Below are 19,599 nucleotides of genomic sequence, written 5' to 3' on the forward strand. Positions count from 1 at the left end.
ACAGGTAAGTCCAACAACTTTAATTCATTGGTTTAAACTCAAGCTGTCAGTTGCTCTTGGTGAGATTAAACATTGTTGCTAAATCCTTCTCATCACTTTACAGACCTCTAAATTAGCTAAATACAAGTAGGCTGAGACTACCAATAAAGTTCCCACATATGACTAAAAATAGGATCCGTTTTCTAAATTCATGTGTTAAAATAAATACTGATGAGCACTGATGAGTGTGTTATTATTTTAGTCGCTTCATTTCTGTTACATGAATATTAGACCACATATAGTGAGTAAATTGCTTAAAAAATCTTCTTAACTCTCTAGGAATCACAACCTTTCTGCAAAAGTAAGGCATACATTTTTAACTGTGGCAGATGTCCTTATTTTGCTACATAGTGAAAATATGCATAATACAACAATGAATAACTTACTGCAAAAAAAAAACCACATCGACAAATGAAGTTTTTTTTCCAGTAAAGACCAAGAAAGCACACTGGAGAGTTAAAAATGAACTCTTAAGACTTTCAACATTTGAACCTCTCTTAGCATGCATGAAACGTTTCTGTGAGTATAAATGCTCAAAGTAAAATAAGCCTCTGAATAAGAGATTATGCATCAAATGTTTTTGATCTCAACGTCGAGTAATGTTCTTGTTTTCTCATTATGATTCATGTGGTTTTGCCTTCCCTAATGTCAGAAGCACATATTCAGTATAATTTCACCATCATTAAATGGACTGTTATTGGCTAAAATGTCTATGCCTCTAACCGTGTTGAATACAGTTGTAAACAATTAAATAATTCAAACTGGTATTTGCAATAAAAAATGAATGGCCTTTTATCAAGGAAGGGTAAAAAAAACATCACAGAATTATAAAAAAAAAAAAAAAAAAACTGCTAAAGAGTAGGGGTGGGTGATAAGAAATAACATCATGTCATGTCAATACAATTTATATTAAAAGTATTTAAAAATAAAACTGCCTTTTTGGCCATAAACCAGAGAGGTCATCACAAAAGGTCTCCCAACCAAAATTCACAGGAGAAGTGGACCCCCTGTTAAACCCCCTCACCCCAGACCCCGACCCAGAACAAAACTCTCCCATCTCCCCACTGAGCCTTCTTTTTGCTTTACTGGATTCTGATAACATGAAAGGAGCTTTTAAGATCAGGACCCAAATGGCTCTGACAGCTTCTCCATTCAACACCTCCGGTGACCGAGGACCTGCTACTGAACCAACATCTTCCAAATGTTACAGAGCCCCACCTCCTAATCAATTCAAATTCAAATTCAAAAATACTTTTTAATCCCAAAGGGAAATTAAATGTTGTTGTAGCTCATTATGAAGGTTTCTTCAAAGAACCATTGTAGATGCTGATGGCTGTGGGCAGGAAGGATCTCCTGTAGGGGTCTGTCTTACAGCAGATCTGAAGAAGCCTCTGACTGAAGACACTCTGTTGTAGGACAGTCTCATGAAGAGGATGCTCAGGGTTCTCCATAATGTTCTTCATTTTATGAAGAATCCGTCTTTCCACAATAATCTCAAGAGGTTCCAGAGGAGTCCCCAGAACAGAGCCAGCCTTCTTTATCAGCTTGTTAAGCTTTTTAAAGTCCCTGGCTCTGATGCTGCTTCCCCAGCAGATGATGGCAGAAGAGATCACACTTTCCACAACAGACTTATAGAAGATATGCAGCATCTTGTAGATGGCTTCACAGTTGCATCTCCACTCTAGTCTGTTGTCCAGGTGAACACCGAGGTATTTATACTCCTCCATCACCTCCACTTCATGATAGAAATAGTTTTTGACTTATTCCTGTTTCTCTTAAAATCTACAATCATCTCCTTTGTTTTAGTCACGTTCAAAATGAGATGATTGTTTCCACACCATGCCACAAAGCGGTCCACCACCTTCTTGTACTCAGCTTCTTGTCCACCCCACGACTGCAGAATCATCGGAGTATTTCTGCAGATGACAGGAGTCTGTCTTGTACTGGAAGTCTGAGGTGTACAGAGTGAAAAGGAATGGTGAGAGTACAGTCCCCTGTGGTGCTCCTGTGCTGCTGACTACCTGGTTAGACTCATAACCCTTCCGTCTCACAAACTGTGTTCTGTTTGTCAGGTAGTCTTTGATCCAGGAGATTGTTGAGGCCCCCACCTGAGTCTAATCTATCTCCTCCTAATCAGGACCTTCAAATCACTTCTTTGTGATACAGTCTGGGCCCCAGTGGTAACTCTATCAGACAAGAGCATGTCCAGGAAAAACTCGGGCCCCTAATAGGAGATAGTTGTAAAATCTCTGTGCTTATACGTGACAGAAAGACCAAAGCCAAAAGGATAAGAGACAGTAAAAATTATCAAAAAACCCATAAACTGTCAAGTACAACCAGACACAGAGTTAATATCAGCAATTAAGTCATATAAACTGGCTTTATTGAACATTAGATCTCTGTCAGAAAATCATTTTTAATCAATGACTTCATTACTGACCACGATCTTGATGTTATGTTTTTAACAGAAACATGGTTACATGAATTTAATGAAGCTCCCATTCTGATAGAGTCGATGCCTCCGAACTACAATTTTCTTTGTGAGAGCAGACAGCAAACAAAAGGTGGAGGGGTGAACACTTTGTTTAAAGATTTACTAAAGTGTAAAAAAGTATTTCTGGGCAAATTTGACTCTTTTGAATATTTGGCTCTCCAGGTAAAGAGCCCGGTCCGAACCATGTTCTTGAATATTTACAGGCCTCCTAAGTCCAAAACAAACTTTTTCAGTGATTTTAATTAGCTTTAATCTGTGATATGTGATATTGATTATGACTGTTTAATTATTGTGGAAGACTTCAACATTCACATGGACAATCCTGAAGACAGAAGTGCAATAGATCTATGTGACACTCTTAGAAATTTTGGTTTCCCTCAACATGTTAAACAGCAAACGCACAAACAGGGACATATTTTGGACTTGATCATCACTAAGGGTCTAAACATTTCCAAGGTGTCTGTAATTGATGTTCAGAATCAGAATCAGAATCAGAAAAGCTTTATTGCCAAGTACGTTTTTGGACATACAAGGCATTTGTTTTGGCGTAGTCGGTGCAATACAGTACAAATTAAACAGTATAAACATATCTACAATATAATATAAATATATGTGCACAGTTTTAAGTGAGTGAGAGTAAATATAGAGCAGTATAAGATGCAAGAGCAATACAACATGTTGCCCTATCTGACCACTTTTCTGTTATTTTTTAAAGCATCATCTCCAAGGGCTGTTTGCCGAAGAGACATTATAAGAAAATGCATCTTTAAGGACGGTGCTGCTGAAACCTTTAACCAGATTTACTCTTCTACCTCCTATTTGCCCTGTAAAACTGTAGATGAACTGGTAGAAAACTTTCATTCTAAAATCTCGGACATCACAGCACAGCTTGAAGAACGATGAAGTCTGCGAGTGAAGATCTTTAAAGCAGAGCCTTGGACGGTGATTGGCTGAAGAGGAAATGCGGACTCGATGCTGATTGGCTGGAGCAGGGACGCATGGTGGAGTCATTGGATGGAGCAGAAGAGGGGGTGAGTCTTCCACATTGAATTTTCGTCAAAACTCCATTAACAATAAGCCATAAAGGAAATTATGTGGGTTGGTTTTTTTATTTCTTTGGATTTCAGAGACAAGTCTCATCGATTAATTTAATTACAAGCTGCATACTCAGAACTCAGAAATAAGAGGTATTTTCTGTAGCAATGCTGCAACTGATTAGTTAATTTAGCTTAACAGTGCTGAAGTCAACTGATAAGCAATGACAACTTCTACTGTTTAAAGTTTTATTTTCCATAAATGGCACCTAAGATATTCACCGACCTGTTTTTAACAGGCAGAGGTATTGTTTTATTACAACAGCAGCCTTCTGGTAAAAAGAGAACTGACCTCTTGGTAGATAGCATCTATCCATTTGCATTGTTAAGACCGCAAATTATTTCCATATTCAGTCTAATCATGGTGACATTCAAGACATTGTCCACACACAGACAAACATGAAAAGGTCAAGAGGATAAGAACATAAAAATCCACTATTTGTTGATTGTACACTGACATTATAACTGTAGAAGAAAATGCAACATTAGTCATATAATCGGAGTGTCCTTGAAACTCCATACAAGACTTGTGGCACTGTAGTGGTAAATTTCAGGACAATGGAAAATGAGTTTTATGTTTTTAGTTTTCTTCCCTTTTGTCTTATCGACAGCATATTTGGTGTGTAAAGTAATAAAACCATACCTGTATGTAAACAGATAAATTATTCCTGAAAGAGCAAAAAGTAACCAAAATCTGGACAGGGTTTCAACATAGTCATCACCTGTCACATGCAAACATTTAGCCAAGACGTTTTGACATAGAAGCGTTTCTAAAGTTCAAATGTATTTAAAGCCATGAATGAAAAGCCGAAATGTAAACATGGCAGGGATGTTTTGTTAACAATATTTTCCATTCCATCATATCATTCTATTATAACCCTATCCCTTCTCCTCCACCCCAAAAGCTTTAATCTTAGTGGAAAAAATGATCAAAATCAGAAAGTTGTTGCAGTCAATAATAAGCCGTTTTTGTGGTTCTCAACTAAAAGTATTTTCTATATACTTATTTATGTTCTGCATTGGCTGCCACAGAACCGATGCAAACTGATGAATACCACAGTGCAAATCAGGTTACTGCTCTAAGCATTTACTGTGCTCAGCACGTAGGGAAAAGAAAATTCTTGGACCTTGGATATTTGTTCAAAGGCAATTATTCACTTTCTGTCATGCTACATTTGTAAAATAAAGCCTAATAGAAATGCTTTCTTTCAGGGCCTCATTTGTACCACAGAAAAAAACAAAATTGTTTTATATTCTACAAAATTAAAAGGTGAAAAGATCCTAAGACAAAAAATAAATAAAAAATTTTACTCTTTGGCAGAGATTTGACTTGCAGGTTTGCGACTAGCAAGCACCCTATTTTTGGTGTCAAAAAGATTACTGTTAGATTAACTAAAGATGTTTCCCTCTATGCTGGTGCCTAAAAGACCAGAATATATATATTTTTTTATTTTGTGTAGCATTTACAGTCCTATTGAATAAATTAAAATATGTGGTCAGATGAGGCTCAGTTGTAAGATTGAAATTAACACATATCACAACCTTTAAGAAGGTATTAAAACTTATTTTCCATTAAGACCACATTTCAGTGTTAAACATGATTTTTGATTGGTCTTTATTGTGGCCAATTAATATTGTGATCTTATATGTCATGTTTTGGAAAATAATCATAATTAACATAGATTAAAGGCTTGAAAACAGTCCCTGTGTTTTGTACACGCAAACCTTTTGAAGATAAGGCCCTAAGAGATTTGGTCTTGAGATCCTAGAGTTCTAATGGGGATGTGTGGACGTAAGAGCTTGAAAAGGTAAGGAGGGGCCAGAACTTTTAGATATTTAAAAACTAAAAGTGAAGTCTTAAAAGAAGAAACAGGCAGCCAGTGGATGGAATACAAAATAGTTATGCTCCTTCTTATTTTCAGAACCAGCATCATAGTTTTTAAAAGTTTTTTAGAAGTTGGCACCAAACCACTCAATGAAGTCTGATAACCCCTTTCACTGTATGTGAAACTATACAGTTCTAGGTCAAAAGTACTCACTTTTCTTTTTTATTGGGATAAGATGAGATAAGATAAGATAAGATAACTTTATTTTCCATCACCTTTTTGAGATGGAGATTTGTCTTTGACATCTGATATAAATAAGCACCCATACAAAATACATAGATTACAAAAAATAGACTGTCAACCGTTTAAAACTAACATAAAAGCCGGCGCTCCCATTTGCATATCTATTTTTAAATGCCTGTAGAATTGCAACAAAATAAGATAGAGCAATATTTTTTTTGCAAATGAAACCAGACAGTTCAACTTAAATATTCTCCTCACAATGTGTCCCAGAGCGTTGTTTTTTCTCCAGAAACTTTTGCAGAAATCCAGTAAAAGGCGTCAAAAACAAACATTTGATGGGTCTTTTTTCCAGGGAGCCCGCACTTTCACTTTTGTCTCATCTTGTCTTTTTGTATTTACTGCTCTTTAACAAAGACACACACACACACACACACACACACTCAACACACACACACCCGCACACACATTTATGGAGCCCAAAAAAGCAGGACTCGCCAAACTGTATTTTACCTCACTCAAACCTTTGGAGCTTATTACAGCCATGAATGAAGCCAGTTTTCTGTCCACTCATCTTTGATGAAGCTGATTTTATTGACGGAATAGATCCTTCCCATGACATGTATGTATATGTATATGTTTATGAACTATTACTTGTTCTGAGTTAGAGAAAAAGTAAGGAATCTATTAAATTGAAAGATGTTTACGCATGATTATTTTATTATTCGTGTTATGGACACATCTAAAACAAAGTGTAAGTTTTTCTGTGTGTAGTGCTGATGAGGAGGAGGAGGAAGAAGAGACCTCCTGCTCCCCTGAAAGACACAGTGCTTTGGAGAAAGGCAGAGGGAGAGGACGAGGAAGAAATCAGCCTTCATGAAACAGGAGCTGCAGCAGTCGTTCCACTGGCAAGCAAGTAATCGTGAACAGGAACTGTCACAAAGCCTATAACAACTCCACTGGTCAAATTGAAAGATGTTGGACTCTGTGCCTGTGATTGCATTATAAATTATTTATTGTTAATAGTTTTTTGATATTCATGTTTTTTTGCATTCTGCTTTTTTGTATCTTGATAAAAAATATAATTCGAATTTGTGTTCATCTGTTCTAAAGTTCCAACACAGTAAAAATTATAGATTATATTTTTTGTCATTGAACTTTTTATTGTCAACATGGTCTTATAAGCATACATGTGTGATCATAGGTATCTGGCACTTATAGATTTGATAGCATCACTGTAAATAGTTTATTTTAATGTAAATATCTTTTCTCAAATTGTTCACAATATGGATTTTATTTCTGTTTTTGTATCTGTTTATGAAATCTAGTGTATTTCAAAAAAGTTATGGACACACTCAAATAAAGTAATCTTTGTATGTTTCTTATGTCTGTCATGTCTTTGGACTTAGCGAGACAGCCAGGTACCCCGTGGAGTGTTGTTGGGTCCAGCAAACGCCGTAGATGGCACCAGGAGAAGAAACAGAAATGCAAATGCTGGGCAGGCCTACTAGCCCAGAAAAGAAACCAACTGCACAGACCTCCGCTACCTTTGATCTTGTTCACCAATAGCAGATACCTTGCTAACAAGAGGGATAAGCTACAGTCACGGTTTACCTACAACTGCCTCAACCGTGAGTGTTGTCTGCTCATTGGTAGCAAATCCTGGCAATACCCACTAAAGTAGAGCTAGCTGGCCGCACCGTCACTGCCACAATGGACCGAAGCCACCGGCAAGAGCAGAGGAGGATGAATGTGTTTATGTACAAGTAGACTGGTGCACAGATAGTGGGACGTTTCTATCTGCCACAGCAGCTAATTGTAGTTATTGTGACAGCTGTCTACATCCCTCCTGATACTAGCGTTAAAACGGCACTCGGTCAACTTCAGCACATGGTAACTAAGCAACAGAGGTCCAATTCGAATGGCTGGTGACTTCAACAACGTATGGCTCAAGTCTGTTTTCCACCAGCGTGTCAGGTGTGCAACTAGGGGAGAAAATACACTTGATCATGTTTATTCAAACATTGGGCTGCACGGTGGCGCAGTTGGTAGCACTGTTGCCTTGCAGCAAGAAGGTCTTGGGTTCAATTCCTGACTGGGGGTCCTCTACTTTAAGTGGTGTGTAGAAAATGTCACAGAGGAAAGATGCATTTAGGTCTTCCCAAACAGAGAGCCCTGGATGATAAAACAAGTCCAGACTCAGATCAGAGCTCCCAACTTGGCCTTTAAAATAGGGGACAGAAGACTTTACAGCACCGCCAGAGCTGAAATGAGAAGGGGTATAAAACAGGCTAAGGATTCCAATAAGAGAAAAATGGAGAGAAACCTGACAGACAATAACCAACGACACATGTGGAGGGCCATCCAGGCTCTAACCAGCTATAGCAGCAGCAACACACTGGCAGAGGAGCAGAACAGATACTTTGCCCAGTGTATGCCACACCACAACTGTCGCCCCCTAGTTCCAGTACTCCACCTCCTTCTCTTCAGGGACATCAGGTGAGAAAAAACCTGAGAACAGTGAACCCCAGCAAGGCTGCTGGCCCTGACAGGGACAGTGGTTAAATCATGTGCAGATGAACTGGCTGGGATCAATACCAAGCTCTTCAATCTCTCCTTGACACATGCCACAAAGACTGTCAAGGACAGCTTTAGTGATTACAGGCCCAGAGCCATGACCTATGTAATCATGTACTTGGAACAATCAGTTTTCCAGTCTTAAGAGACTGTCTTCCTCCCTCTCTCGAGCCACAGCAGTTTCCTTACAGAGCAAACCAGTCTACAGAGGATGTCATCAACCTTACACTCTGGAGACCTGGAGAACAAGAAGAGGATGCTCTTTGTGGACTACAGCTTTGCTTTTAATACTATCATCCCAGACATTCTCTTCTGCACTGGCTTCTGGTTCAATTCAGGACGCTGTTTGTTTTTAAAGCACTGAATGGCCTTGCACCACCCTACATAGTTGACCATCTGAAAACCCACCATCCCAGCAGAGCGTTACGGCATGCTGGTCAACATCTGCTGGAGGTGCTTGCTCTAGGTGTAAGCACTGGGGGGACCGGTCGTTTTCAGTGGCTGGCCCAACATCCTAGAATAGTGTGCCACGTATGAGTGGCACACTATCTCTGACCTGTTTTTATTCAAAGCTAACCTTAGAAACTATTTATTTAAAAAGGCTTTTGACATTTGATTTTTAGTCTACTATATTTTCTTTTAACGTGTTTGTATTTCTAGTTTTTACTAGACACTTTGGTTTATTGTGTTCTGTTTTTATTTGTTTTATTTTGTAAAGCACCTTGGCTAATCCAAGGCATTGTTGGAAGGTACTATATAAATATAGTTTGATTGATTGATTGATTGATTGATCTGGACACAAAGCCACTGCTGGCTTTCTATCACTCCTCTATGTAGAGTGAGCTGGCACACTGTCTGGGTGTGTGGTATGCAGGCTCCACAGCTGAGGACATGAAGTTGGTGCAGAGAGTCATTAACAATGCCCAAAAAATCATTGGCTGCCCTCTGCCCTGCTTGGAGCCTGTTTCCACATCCTGCAGCCTCAGGAAAACCAAGACCATCAAAGGAGACCCATCACCCCATGCCTACCCTTTGCATGAACTGCTACCCTCCAGAAGATGTTTCAGGTCAATCAAGTTACACACCACCAGACTGACTAACAGCTTTTTCCCCTGGGCCATCAGAAATGCCAAGACTCACGAACATACATGCACAATCACATACAAATAGACTTCTATACAAAACAGTGGAATGCTGCTCTATGTGCTGAATGTAGGACGGGTTGTCAGGAACCTTAAGTCCAGCGACCAAACCAATGTCTTCAGGATTCTTATGAGAGAAATCTATGCTGTTAAATCACAGCCCATTTGTGTACATGGAGAACATAAGCGTAGATGAGACACAACCTTGTGGAACTCCAGTGTTAAAGACCCTGCAGCCAGATGAAACATTACTGATACAAACCCATTGAGGTCTATCTCTCAGAAACTCCCTGATTCCCTGCACGAGAGAGCTGCTGATATTCTGGTCACACAAGCCCTTTAAAATAGAATGAGGATGAACTGTATTAAAGGCAGAAGAGAAGTCCATGATCAATACAAACATATATGTTGAGGTTTATCTAGATGACACTGTACTTTATCCAGAAGGGTAAAGTACCCCTCCATTGGCCCAGTTAGTAAACTGCACGGGTCCATTTGGCTGGCAACTTAGGAATTGACGTTTTTACTCACTATCTGCATTTGCTTAATACAAGGGATTTTATTTGAGACACCACAACAAAAAAAAATGGATTATTGTTAGGTAGAAGGAAAATGATGCGAGGGGGCTATAAGTGATGCACTAAACAAATCTGGCTTTCTGGAAGAGAGACAAGAAGAAAACCATTGCTGAAAGAAAGCTATAAAATGTCATATTGGTAGTTTGCCAAAAGCCATGTAGGGGAAACTGCAAACAAGAGGGAAAATGTGCTCTGGTCAGAATTCAGGTTTTTAGTATATCAGCACAATGCACCTCACCCTGGACATACCATATTCAATTCAATTCAATTCAGATTATTTATATAGCACCAATTCACAACACATGTCGTCTCAAGGTACTTCACAAAAGTCAGGTACATACATTCCAATTAATCCTAACCATTGAACAGTGCAGTCAGAGTTACTTATTTATTCAAATTGGATATAAAGTTTTTCTAACTAAGGAAACACAGCAGATTGCATCCAGTCAGTGACTTGCAGCATTCACTCCTCCTGGATGAGTATGTAGCGACAGTGGACAGTCACTGGCGTTGACTTTGCAGAAATCGCTCATAATGAGCATGCATGTAACGACAGTGGAGGAAGAAACCTCCAGCAGTGTGAGCGGCCATCTGCCACGACCGACTGGGGGTTTGAGAGAACAGAGCTGAGACACACAAAGAATACAGAAGCACTGATCCAGGAGTCCTTTCTATGGGAAGGAAAAGTAAATGTTAATGGATGTAGCTCCTTTAGTCGTTTCACCTAGAAAGAAAGAACAGATAAACTGAGCCAGGTTTCAAGGTTAGAGTCTGAAAGAGAACACGTAGAGTTAGTCACAGTAAAAGCTCTGTCAATTGCTATATCGAGGAGAGAGAAAAGGTTAAACAATGAGAGACAGGGCCAAGTGGATCATCTGTAGAAGGTGTGCATTAAGTTGTTGCCAGCAGAAGCTTGGACAATGCCCCTCTCCAGAAAGGTGTCACAGGCAGACACACAGTCAGGCCAGGTGTAGCTCTTTTGACTAGAGTTAAATATTGCAACCAATCTTAACATTCGTAACCTGGGTAACTCACTAGTAAGAAATGGGCATTGCCAGGAACACAAACTGCACAATAACAGAGGATTAAGCACAATATTAGCAAGATTTGAAATGTGACCACACACCCATCTACCAAACTACGTAAATTTGGCTGAATGAATCAGAATAAAAAAAACAAAACCCAATGGAGAAATGCATGCCAACATGTCCATTATTAACCATGTAACTTTCATTAAAGTATGTGTAGACCCGCTTAGCCGTCAGAAGTGATTTGTATTGTTTCATTTTTCCAACACAGCTGGCTGACACAATATCTTGCTGATATTGGTGAGACCGGCAGCATATTTCCCTTGAGTGTTCAAATGCAATTTTGCAAGCTGGATGTGGCGAGGCTGTGAAAAACCCACGTTCTTTCACTACATAGGTGTAAACCTTCTACAACTATCAAAAACCAAAGAAAAATAAAATAAACGCATATTCAGAGTTGGCATTTCTTGTTTGAACATATTACATATTTTAAAGAATGTTATCTACTTTTGGTTTAAATTTCATAAATACTTTACGGTTTTAGTAGCTGATCTTAAATTAATGTATGTCCAAAGTTTTAAGGTGCTGCATCAGTGAAAGCATAAAAACAGAAAGTTAGAAGTGAACCTGCTAGAATCTGATAGGGTTGTAACATGTCAATATTAGGCTGTTTGCAATGACAGACATGCAAACAGTCACGCCACATCGGTTCACTACGCATAAGGCACACCACTGACTGCTGAGCTTAATCCCAGTGCACTGGCATGCCTGTAAACCTCTGCACTGTTGTCCCAATTACACAGGCCCTCTGTAGAAACACACGATGCCTGTAGCATCATGCACATCATCCCACATAGCATTATTCAAGTCAAACGCATTGCATAAATGTTTTATGTCTCTTTTTTCTCAACTTTCTACAGTGACGGATTCTCTTTCTCCTTTTCTTTTCACTTGAATGTTGATTTTTGCTCTCTTTTCAATTATTCTTGCTGCTAAATGTAGTTTCTCTTTCCCCACCATTCTGCACTGTTTCCTAGTCTTCTTCTTCTTCTTTTCTGGTTCACTGTCTGTCTATCACATATCTGAAAAAACTGTCTTCACGCTTCAAAAATTGCTGTCATGGCACAGTCATGCAAAATTAAGTTTTGCAATATAAAGCAAAAAATAGTACAAGAACAAACAATCTTAATTAGGGAATAAAAAATTATTTCAAGTGCTATTTGAGATTACATTCTTCAGTATAGAAAGAGCGGTCTGTGGGATGTGAGTGGGCTTGGTGCTAGTCCTTTGAGATCAGGACAGATCTTGAATTTTGGTGGTAATCTTTGTAATTGTTTAGAAAAAAACACTAAATTATTATTATTATCTGTTATAATATGACAGTTTGCTTCACTGTTTGTTTCTAATTTGATTTCCATCCCTGCTGTCTGCTCAATATTAATTGCTACCTCACCTGTGGATTGTACTGTATGTTTCAGTCTCTGACCATTATTTTGTTAGTCTCCCTGTAGACTAGTCTTATTTATCTGGTTACAACATTATAAAGCATTCCCCTGGTTTGAATTACTTCATATTTAGTTTTTTTCCAAATATTTAATTGGATTTTGGTTATAGCTTTGTAACCAAATCTTGTAGCTGCTATTACAAAAGAAACCTTAATATCCTGGATTGTTATAGTACAGAAAATATTCTTTTTAAAATCTATGCAGTCTGCAGATCTATCCAGACACTATTTGGCATCATCACACTTGTTCATAATGCTATCTGTAAACGACCTTTTGCACTTATTACACTTTTCATCATGCTTCCCACTCTTTGTTTCACTGTTAGAACTTTACTTTCATAACATTAAAATAAGCATTACATAACTCTTTAAAAACGTATTCCATTAATTTGATTCATTGAGATTTATTTACAAATATTGTGATGGCCTTAAATTTTTTCTTCGTGCACAAATCATTTAAGACGATATTGGTATATCAGTCTCTTTGGGCATGCAGTCAGAAACTCTTAGTCTGGAGAACCTGCTTAGCTGCTGTCAGAGCTTTATGTGGGCAGAGACAGTGGCTGTATGCAGATGGAGATCACATCTCTGAACAATGATTGGCTAACATACCTTGTTCATGAAATATTTGGTTTTACCTATGTTGGAGTAAGTAAATTTTCCTATGTCCATTTCCATGTTTGTGAGGACCGAAAGCTTAAAATTTGGGTAACACAAAAGATGCACACAAATACATAAACACAGCCCAATGTTTTATCATTGAAGAGATACCTATTTAAATAATTGTGTTTTTAGAATTAGTCGTTTTTTGTTAAATATGTTTTACCTTTTAGAAGCACAGAATGTACCTTTTGATGCAATTGGTCTTTAAAGGGGTGCCTGGATTTTCAAAAAAAACAATTTCCATGCTGAAAAAGACAAGATAGCATAACTGTTAGATTTTGAATAATAGAGCAATTGAGGAGTAGGATCTTTTTTAATTATCTGATATTTTGGTAACAATTTTCTAAGATGTACTCCAACTTCTCACAGTCAGTGATGATTTGGGTTGCCACGTCATCTGCTGGTGTTGGTCCCCTCTGTTTTCTGAAGTCCAAAGTCAACACAGGAATCTAACAGGAAATGTTAGAGCACTTCACAAGCCTGTATCTGTAAGCTATAATCATCAAAATGACAAGAAATAAAGACTTGACATATTTATTTCTGTGTGTAAGGAATGAAGATAATACATGAGTTTCACTTTCTGAAATGAGTGACTGAAAATATTGCACTTTTTCATGATATTATAACATTTTGAGATGTCCCTGTACAATGAACACAACCATTATAGGGGTGGAAAGAATTGGCTAAAGGCTTTTATTGATGTAATTTTGTGCTTTTAAAATAAGCACTGCCTAATGGCGCAGCATAAATGTTAACTTTAACAAAGCCTGAGAAAAAGGCGAGTTTCAAGCATCAGTGCTTGTTTGCAATAAATGTGGATTTCTTTTCACATGTATATGCTTGTTCTAGATAAAACCCCTGCAGGAGGTTATTGAAACCCTGAAGCAAAAAAGGCAAAAAAGCCTGCCTACTAATTTCCAGAACAAACTTTACATATTTGGAAAGCAACATCATACCAGTGTTATGGATTATTTATACATTGTGTGCCTTAGTTTTATTGCTTGCCAAGATCACCTAATTAGCCAGAATACCTAGTTAATGTAGTATAAATTGAGAAGGTCTCAGAGTAAAGGGTGGTTGTTAAATGTCACATTTACCATGCTGCTTAGGTGAGTTGTGTGATTAATAGTGGTGTGACAATAAATCCAGCTCACAAGATGAGATGATGCACAGTTTTGGGGTTATGACATAAAGACAAGACAATATTTAACAATAGTTTTGAGAAAACTAAGAATCCCACTTTTTTGAATTACTTTAACTGGCTAAGGATTTCACAACCCAAAAAGTATTGTATTGAAGATTCTGTAATTTGTGTGCAATCACTGAGTCTACATTTGACAAGTGTATATAGTGATACTTTTCATATTATTTCTTTTCTTTTATTGCTTAAAACAATTCAGTAATAATAAACTGTTACAATGGCTGGGCATTCTTAACAAGCACCATCTTATAGGATGCATCTCATATAATGAGTGCAGAGAACCAGGGCCTTCAGTGTTAAAACTGAACTGTTTAACGGTAAATAAAATAGTGTTCACATAAACTGCAATGGCATTGTTGAGACCATAGTTAAGCATTAATTTCAATTCAATCAGTCATTTTCTACCGCTTACCGCTGGTGCCTATCTCCAGCAGTCTATGGGCGAAAGGCGGGGTACAACCTGGACAGGTCACCAGTCCATCGCAGGGCAACACACATACAACCATGTACACCCTCATTCATACACCTAAGAGCAATTTAGATTGACCAATTAACTTAACAGGCATGTCTTTGGACTGTGGAAGGAAGCCGGAGTACCCGGTGAGAACCCATGCATGCACGGGGAGAACATGCAAACTCCATGCAGAAAGACCCCTGGCCAGGAATTGAACCCAGGACCCTTCTTGTTGCAAGGCAACAGTGCTACCAACTGCGCCACCATGCAGCCTCAATTCAGTTTATTTATATAGCACCAATTCACAACACATGTCGTCTCAAGGCACTTCACAAAGTCAGGTACATACATTCCAATTAATCCTAATCATTGAACAGTGCAGTCAGATACAGTAATTTAGATTAAACTTAAATTAGTAAAATAGTAAAATTATTTGAACTAAGTGAGACACTTCAAACTTTTATAATTGACATCTGCATCTGATCTGCTGTCTTGTTAGTCCTTTTTATGGATCATTTCAACTAGTAAGTGTCACATCAGCTTTATTGTATTTGTAATAAATCCAATGAGGTAAAACTGCACCATAATCAACATTTTCTACTAATCAATGTACCTAAAACAAGTGTAACTTACAAATACAAGCAAAACTTTACTATTTAAAGACACAACCAACAAGGGGCCTTTCTTTAATTAAAACTGCACCTGTGCCCTAATTTAGTTTCCTCCAGCCCTGACCAGGCATTGCGTGCTGCCTGTCCTGTCACTGTGCTTTACCTGGATCCATGGCCATCTGTCATTCTCGGCAGCCGTCCAGGCATTGACCAGGCCCTTCTTGTTGAGGCGTGCAAAGTATGGGTACCACTTCTGCAAGCCAAAGAGAGCACGGTGGGTGGAGGAGGCTGTTATCTGTTGGTTGGAGATTATACCTCCCTCCATGCCCAGCGGTCCAGAGCATTCTGGGAAAAGAAAGGAGGAAAGTCAGATGAAGTTTTAAAGCAATCAAACAGTGTGAGCAAAATAATTTAGATTTCCAAATATACCACAAGGTTGCAACTGTAAGGTCACTACTTTTCTCTGCTACATGTTTTTACCCCACTCTTTTTTATCTTAAAATTAGATCCTTAGTGTTCTCTATTGAGCATCAATAATTAAAAACTACTTTCTTGTTTCAATCTTCATGGTCACTATTTTATCATGATTTTCCTACATAAAATCATGCACTTAAACAAACAAAAAAAAAAAAACATAACACATCATAACATAAGGCAAAGAGCCTTTCTTCTTTTTTAAATATTTGTTTGGCACTAGTGGCCTTTTTGACAGTTACCAGACAGGCAATGGGCATAGAGAGAAGAGAGAAAGAGGCATGCAGTAAAGGTCTCAAGGACAGGAAACGAGCCCAGGAGAGCTGTGTCATGGGCAAACCTACTGGTACACGACGCAATGCCCCACAAAAAGCTTTTCTAATCATATTCTAATCTGTTGCCACATATTTGACAACTTGTGTCAATCAAAACTAACATTTAGGAAATATGCCACCATTTTTAAGACACAAAGTAGACTGTGTCTCAAACTGCTCTCAAACCTATAATAATGTATTTTCATTTCAAAACAAAACACCAGCACTTATGGAATGTTTACTATAGCTACTTAACATGTAACAGTACGGAAAGATTTTGTCATGTTTATTGTGTGCAAATACATCATAGTTTTCAGTTTATCACCAACATCATCAAGCAGTTGTTGGTAGTAGTAGTATTTTCATCATTTCATCACTTTCTAATCAACATACATACAATGTCATCTGCATTAAATTATTTCTGCACCGAAAATGTTTGAATGCACCTACCATTCAGACGTTTTAAGCATGGAGGAGACTGCAGGTTGTTTTAATTAGTTTTATGCTATGTGAAGTTTAGAGTGCTTTATATGTGGATAAGGCTTTCATTGTAAAGGTTTGCTGTATTGATGATATAAATAAAGGCAGAAACCTTCATGATATTATTCTGGCTGTCCTGCGGAGAGCTATCAGACCCTCTGATACAATAAATCTGACCAGCTAATACCCAAATAAACAAGCAAACCAGGGGATTCTGAAAAGCGCTTACTTATGCACCAAATAGCACTTTGTGGTATCTGGTGGTTTAAATATCCCAATGTTTCTTTACCCTGCCTTCTGCTTGATTCTGCTGCAAAGTGTCTTAGATGATGCACTTACTGGACCACCAAAAACTCAGACTTATTTTAAAAGTACTAAATATAATTTTAATTCTAACAGTAATTCCAAGTAACTATTCTAATAGACTCTTCCCATGATCAATACAACCAGTACTCATTTTATACCAGCTTCATAAAATATTTTTTTTAGGTTGAAGAAAAAAAAGGCAAACTAAACTTGTGCATCTGAGCAAGAACATAGCACGGCATTGTACATATACAATAGGTCTTATAGGCAATCTCATGACCTCTCTCTGCTTTGACAGGTCTTTAACATGTTCTAATACTTCCTTAAAGATTCCTTAAAGAATTTCCCTAAAGATACTTTACAGTCCTTTCAGGGTTGCAGGTATCGGTTTTGCTTGTGTACATTGATCCACCACACGTTTTCCTTCCTTCTTAACTTTCCATAAAAATACTTGGATGTAGCACCCTTTGAGCAGCCAGCTTCTTTAGCAGTGACCATTTGGGGCCTTCCCTTTATGTGTAAAGTATGCTGAGCTCAGCAGTCTTCCCAATGATTGTGTAGACTGCTTGGTCTTTAAAATCGACAAAGATTGTACCATCAACACCAATGACAATACTCAAGAAAATTGCAAATATCTGTAGGCCATAAAACTCAGATGACCTCTTTGTGCTCCAGTTGGGTTTTGTTTATGTTTCTTAACCTAAAAACAAGACAGTTTCCAGCCAAAGCTGTAAACAATAAGTTTCTCTCTAAATTATTTTATACAACTATTTAAAGGACTTTCCTTATTTTTCTCTGTCATAAAAAGAGCCCTTATTGTTTCCTCCACAGGAACTGTTGTCATGGCTAGCCAGCACTTTCTTTTTGTACTGTTGTAACGTTAAACAACCACAGCATTTAAGTGAGAAGGGAAAGATTTTCAAGCAAGAGCACTGTTGGATTTGTTTTCACACTTAATTCTGACTGTCATGTCCAGGTATAACCGATAAAGAATGTTTTAGCTTCTATAAAACGTGTTTTGCAAATTCAAGGCAAATGACAAAAAAGGTCAAAAGATTTTACAGCTCATTTACAAAGAAAACCCTTCTTTTTCTTATGTTTTTTTTTCTGAACACAAACGATTTTTCTCCATTTCTAATCCCTAGACAGTTTCTTCCCCATAAATAAACCATTTTTCAGCAATATAATTTCAGCTTAAAAATAGCTGTGCAAAGACATCATAATTGAGGAATTCTCAATATCAAAACACTATCTTTGGTGGAAGTGTTGTTTCATACACCTTTGGCTCAATGGCATGAAAATATATAAGGCATCACTTAAGTTGTGAAGAATCTGCCAGCCTGAAATAACTGCTGTAATGAAATGATTCCCCCTAATGTCTCATCATCAAAATCTTTACTTAAGATCTACTACTTCTTCACCCATAACTGGTAATAAACTGCATTTACATTGAACACATTCTAATTTACAGTCATTAAGCTAAAAGAAAGACCCTGTATCTGTTTGCTTCTTTAGGCTCACAAAATAGCTCCAACAGTAAACAGCATCCCAGCCTTACTGGGGGCTTAGGCGCATTAGTTTTGACAGATGCTTAAGTTTTAATTAGACTATAAGTCAGGCAAATAGTTACCATAAATGCAAAGGATTATACCTGAAGAGATATTTTTGTTTTTAAATAAAAACTTTATCTGGTGCTTTCTCAGCAATAACGTCATCTCTGTGCTGAAATGTAGACTATATTTCAGGTAAATCAAGTGAAAAAAGGCATCCAGAACAACTAACACTGATGCTGCTTTCTATTAAAACAGCTCATAAACTTTGGATATAGTTGGCAGGATAGCTCAGTTCAGTCAGTCTGAAAAAAGGATACTGGTGTTTATTGGATATTCTGAAATCCTGTTCATCGGCAATGCTTACTTTCAGTTTGTGCAATATAATTCTTCATGACAGCTAAAATCATGGCAGTGAAATTGAAAATAATCCTCAGAATCTATTTCCAACAACTATTCAGTTCAATTTATAGAGCTGAACACTGTTCAAGAATGAATGCATGCACTTCTACATGGGGCTCTTTTGTTCTGGGAAAAGTAAGTTCTACAAATTCTACATATCTTCTCGTGTCAGATTCAGTAGTGGCTTAATACAAGTGTTGGGACCACAGCCATGGATTACAACAAGTCCGGTACAGACTTTTCTGGAACTTTCAAAATAAATTGCATTAACCTAGTTCCGGCACAGCCAGGGAAAGGGATACTTCCCATGATACCACTGTCTGTATAAAAGCACCCCCTTTCCAAGGAATCGATCTCTTCCACCCGGACCCCGCTGCGGAGCTGGTAGGAGAGACACAGCGAGCTAATGTCTCTTTGCTGGCAAACAGACATAAACTCTTCAAACTGGATCCAAGAGTGTCATACGATCATCGATGCACTAAGTTAAGTACAAATGAATTACTGTTCGTGTATCCGGTATTTCAACGGGGTAATTAAGGTACAAGCGTGGCTTGAATTTTCTCTCTGAGTTCTACAGATCAAACTGTGTAATAGAGAGTTCCCAGCAGAGACCTTGTCTCTA

The 19,599-nt window shown here is 38.0% G+C and overlaps 1 protein-coding gene across 4 annotated transcripts in view; it reads right to left on the bottom strand.

Annotated features, from left to right (window-relative positions):
- Nucleotides 1-19,599, bottom strand: part of LOC124877972 (EGF-like repeat and discoidin I-like domain-containing protein 3) — a 213,655-nt gene that overhangs the window by 74,684 nt on the left and 119,372 nt on the right. For all 4 annotated transcript variants that reach the window (XM_047381659.1, XM_047381656.1, XM_047381658.1 and 1 more), the window contains one exon: nt 15,615-15,796. In XM_047381659.1, the coding sequence (XP_047237615.1) occupies nt 15,615-15,796 (182 nt within the window). The remainder of the gene's footprint in view (nt 1-15,614; nt 15,797-19,599) is intronic.

Source organism: Girardinichthys multiradiatus, chromosome 12, assembly GCF_021462225.1.
Source record: "Girardinichthys multiradiatus isolate DD_20200921_A chromosome 12, DD_fGirMul_XY1, whole genome shotgun sequence".
NCBI classification, from domain to species: Eukaryota; Metazoa; Chordata; class Actinopteri; order Cyprinodontiformes; family Goodeidae; genus Girardinichthys; species Girardinichthys multiradiatus.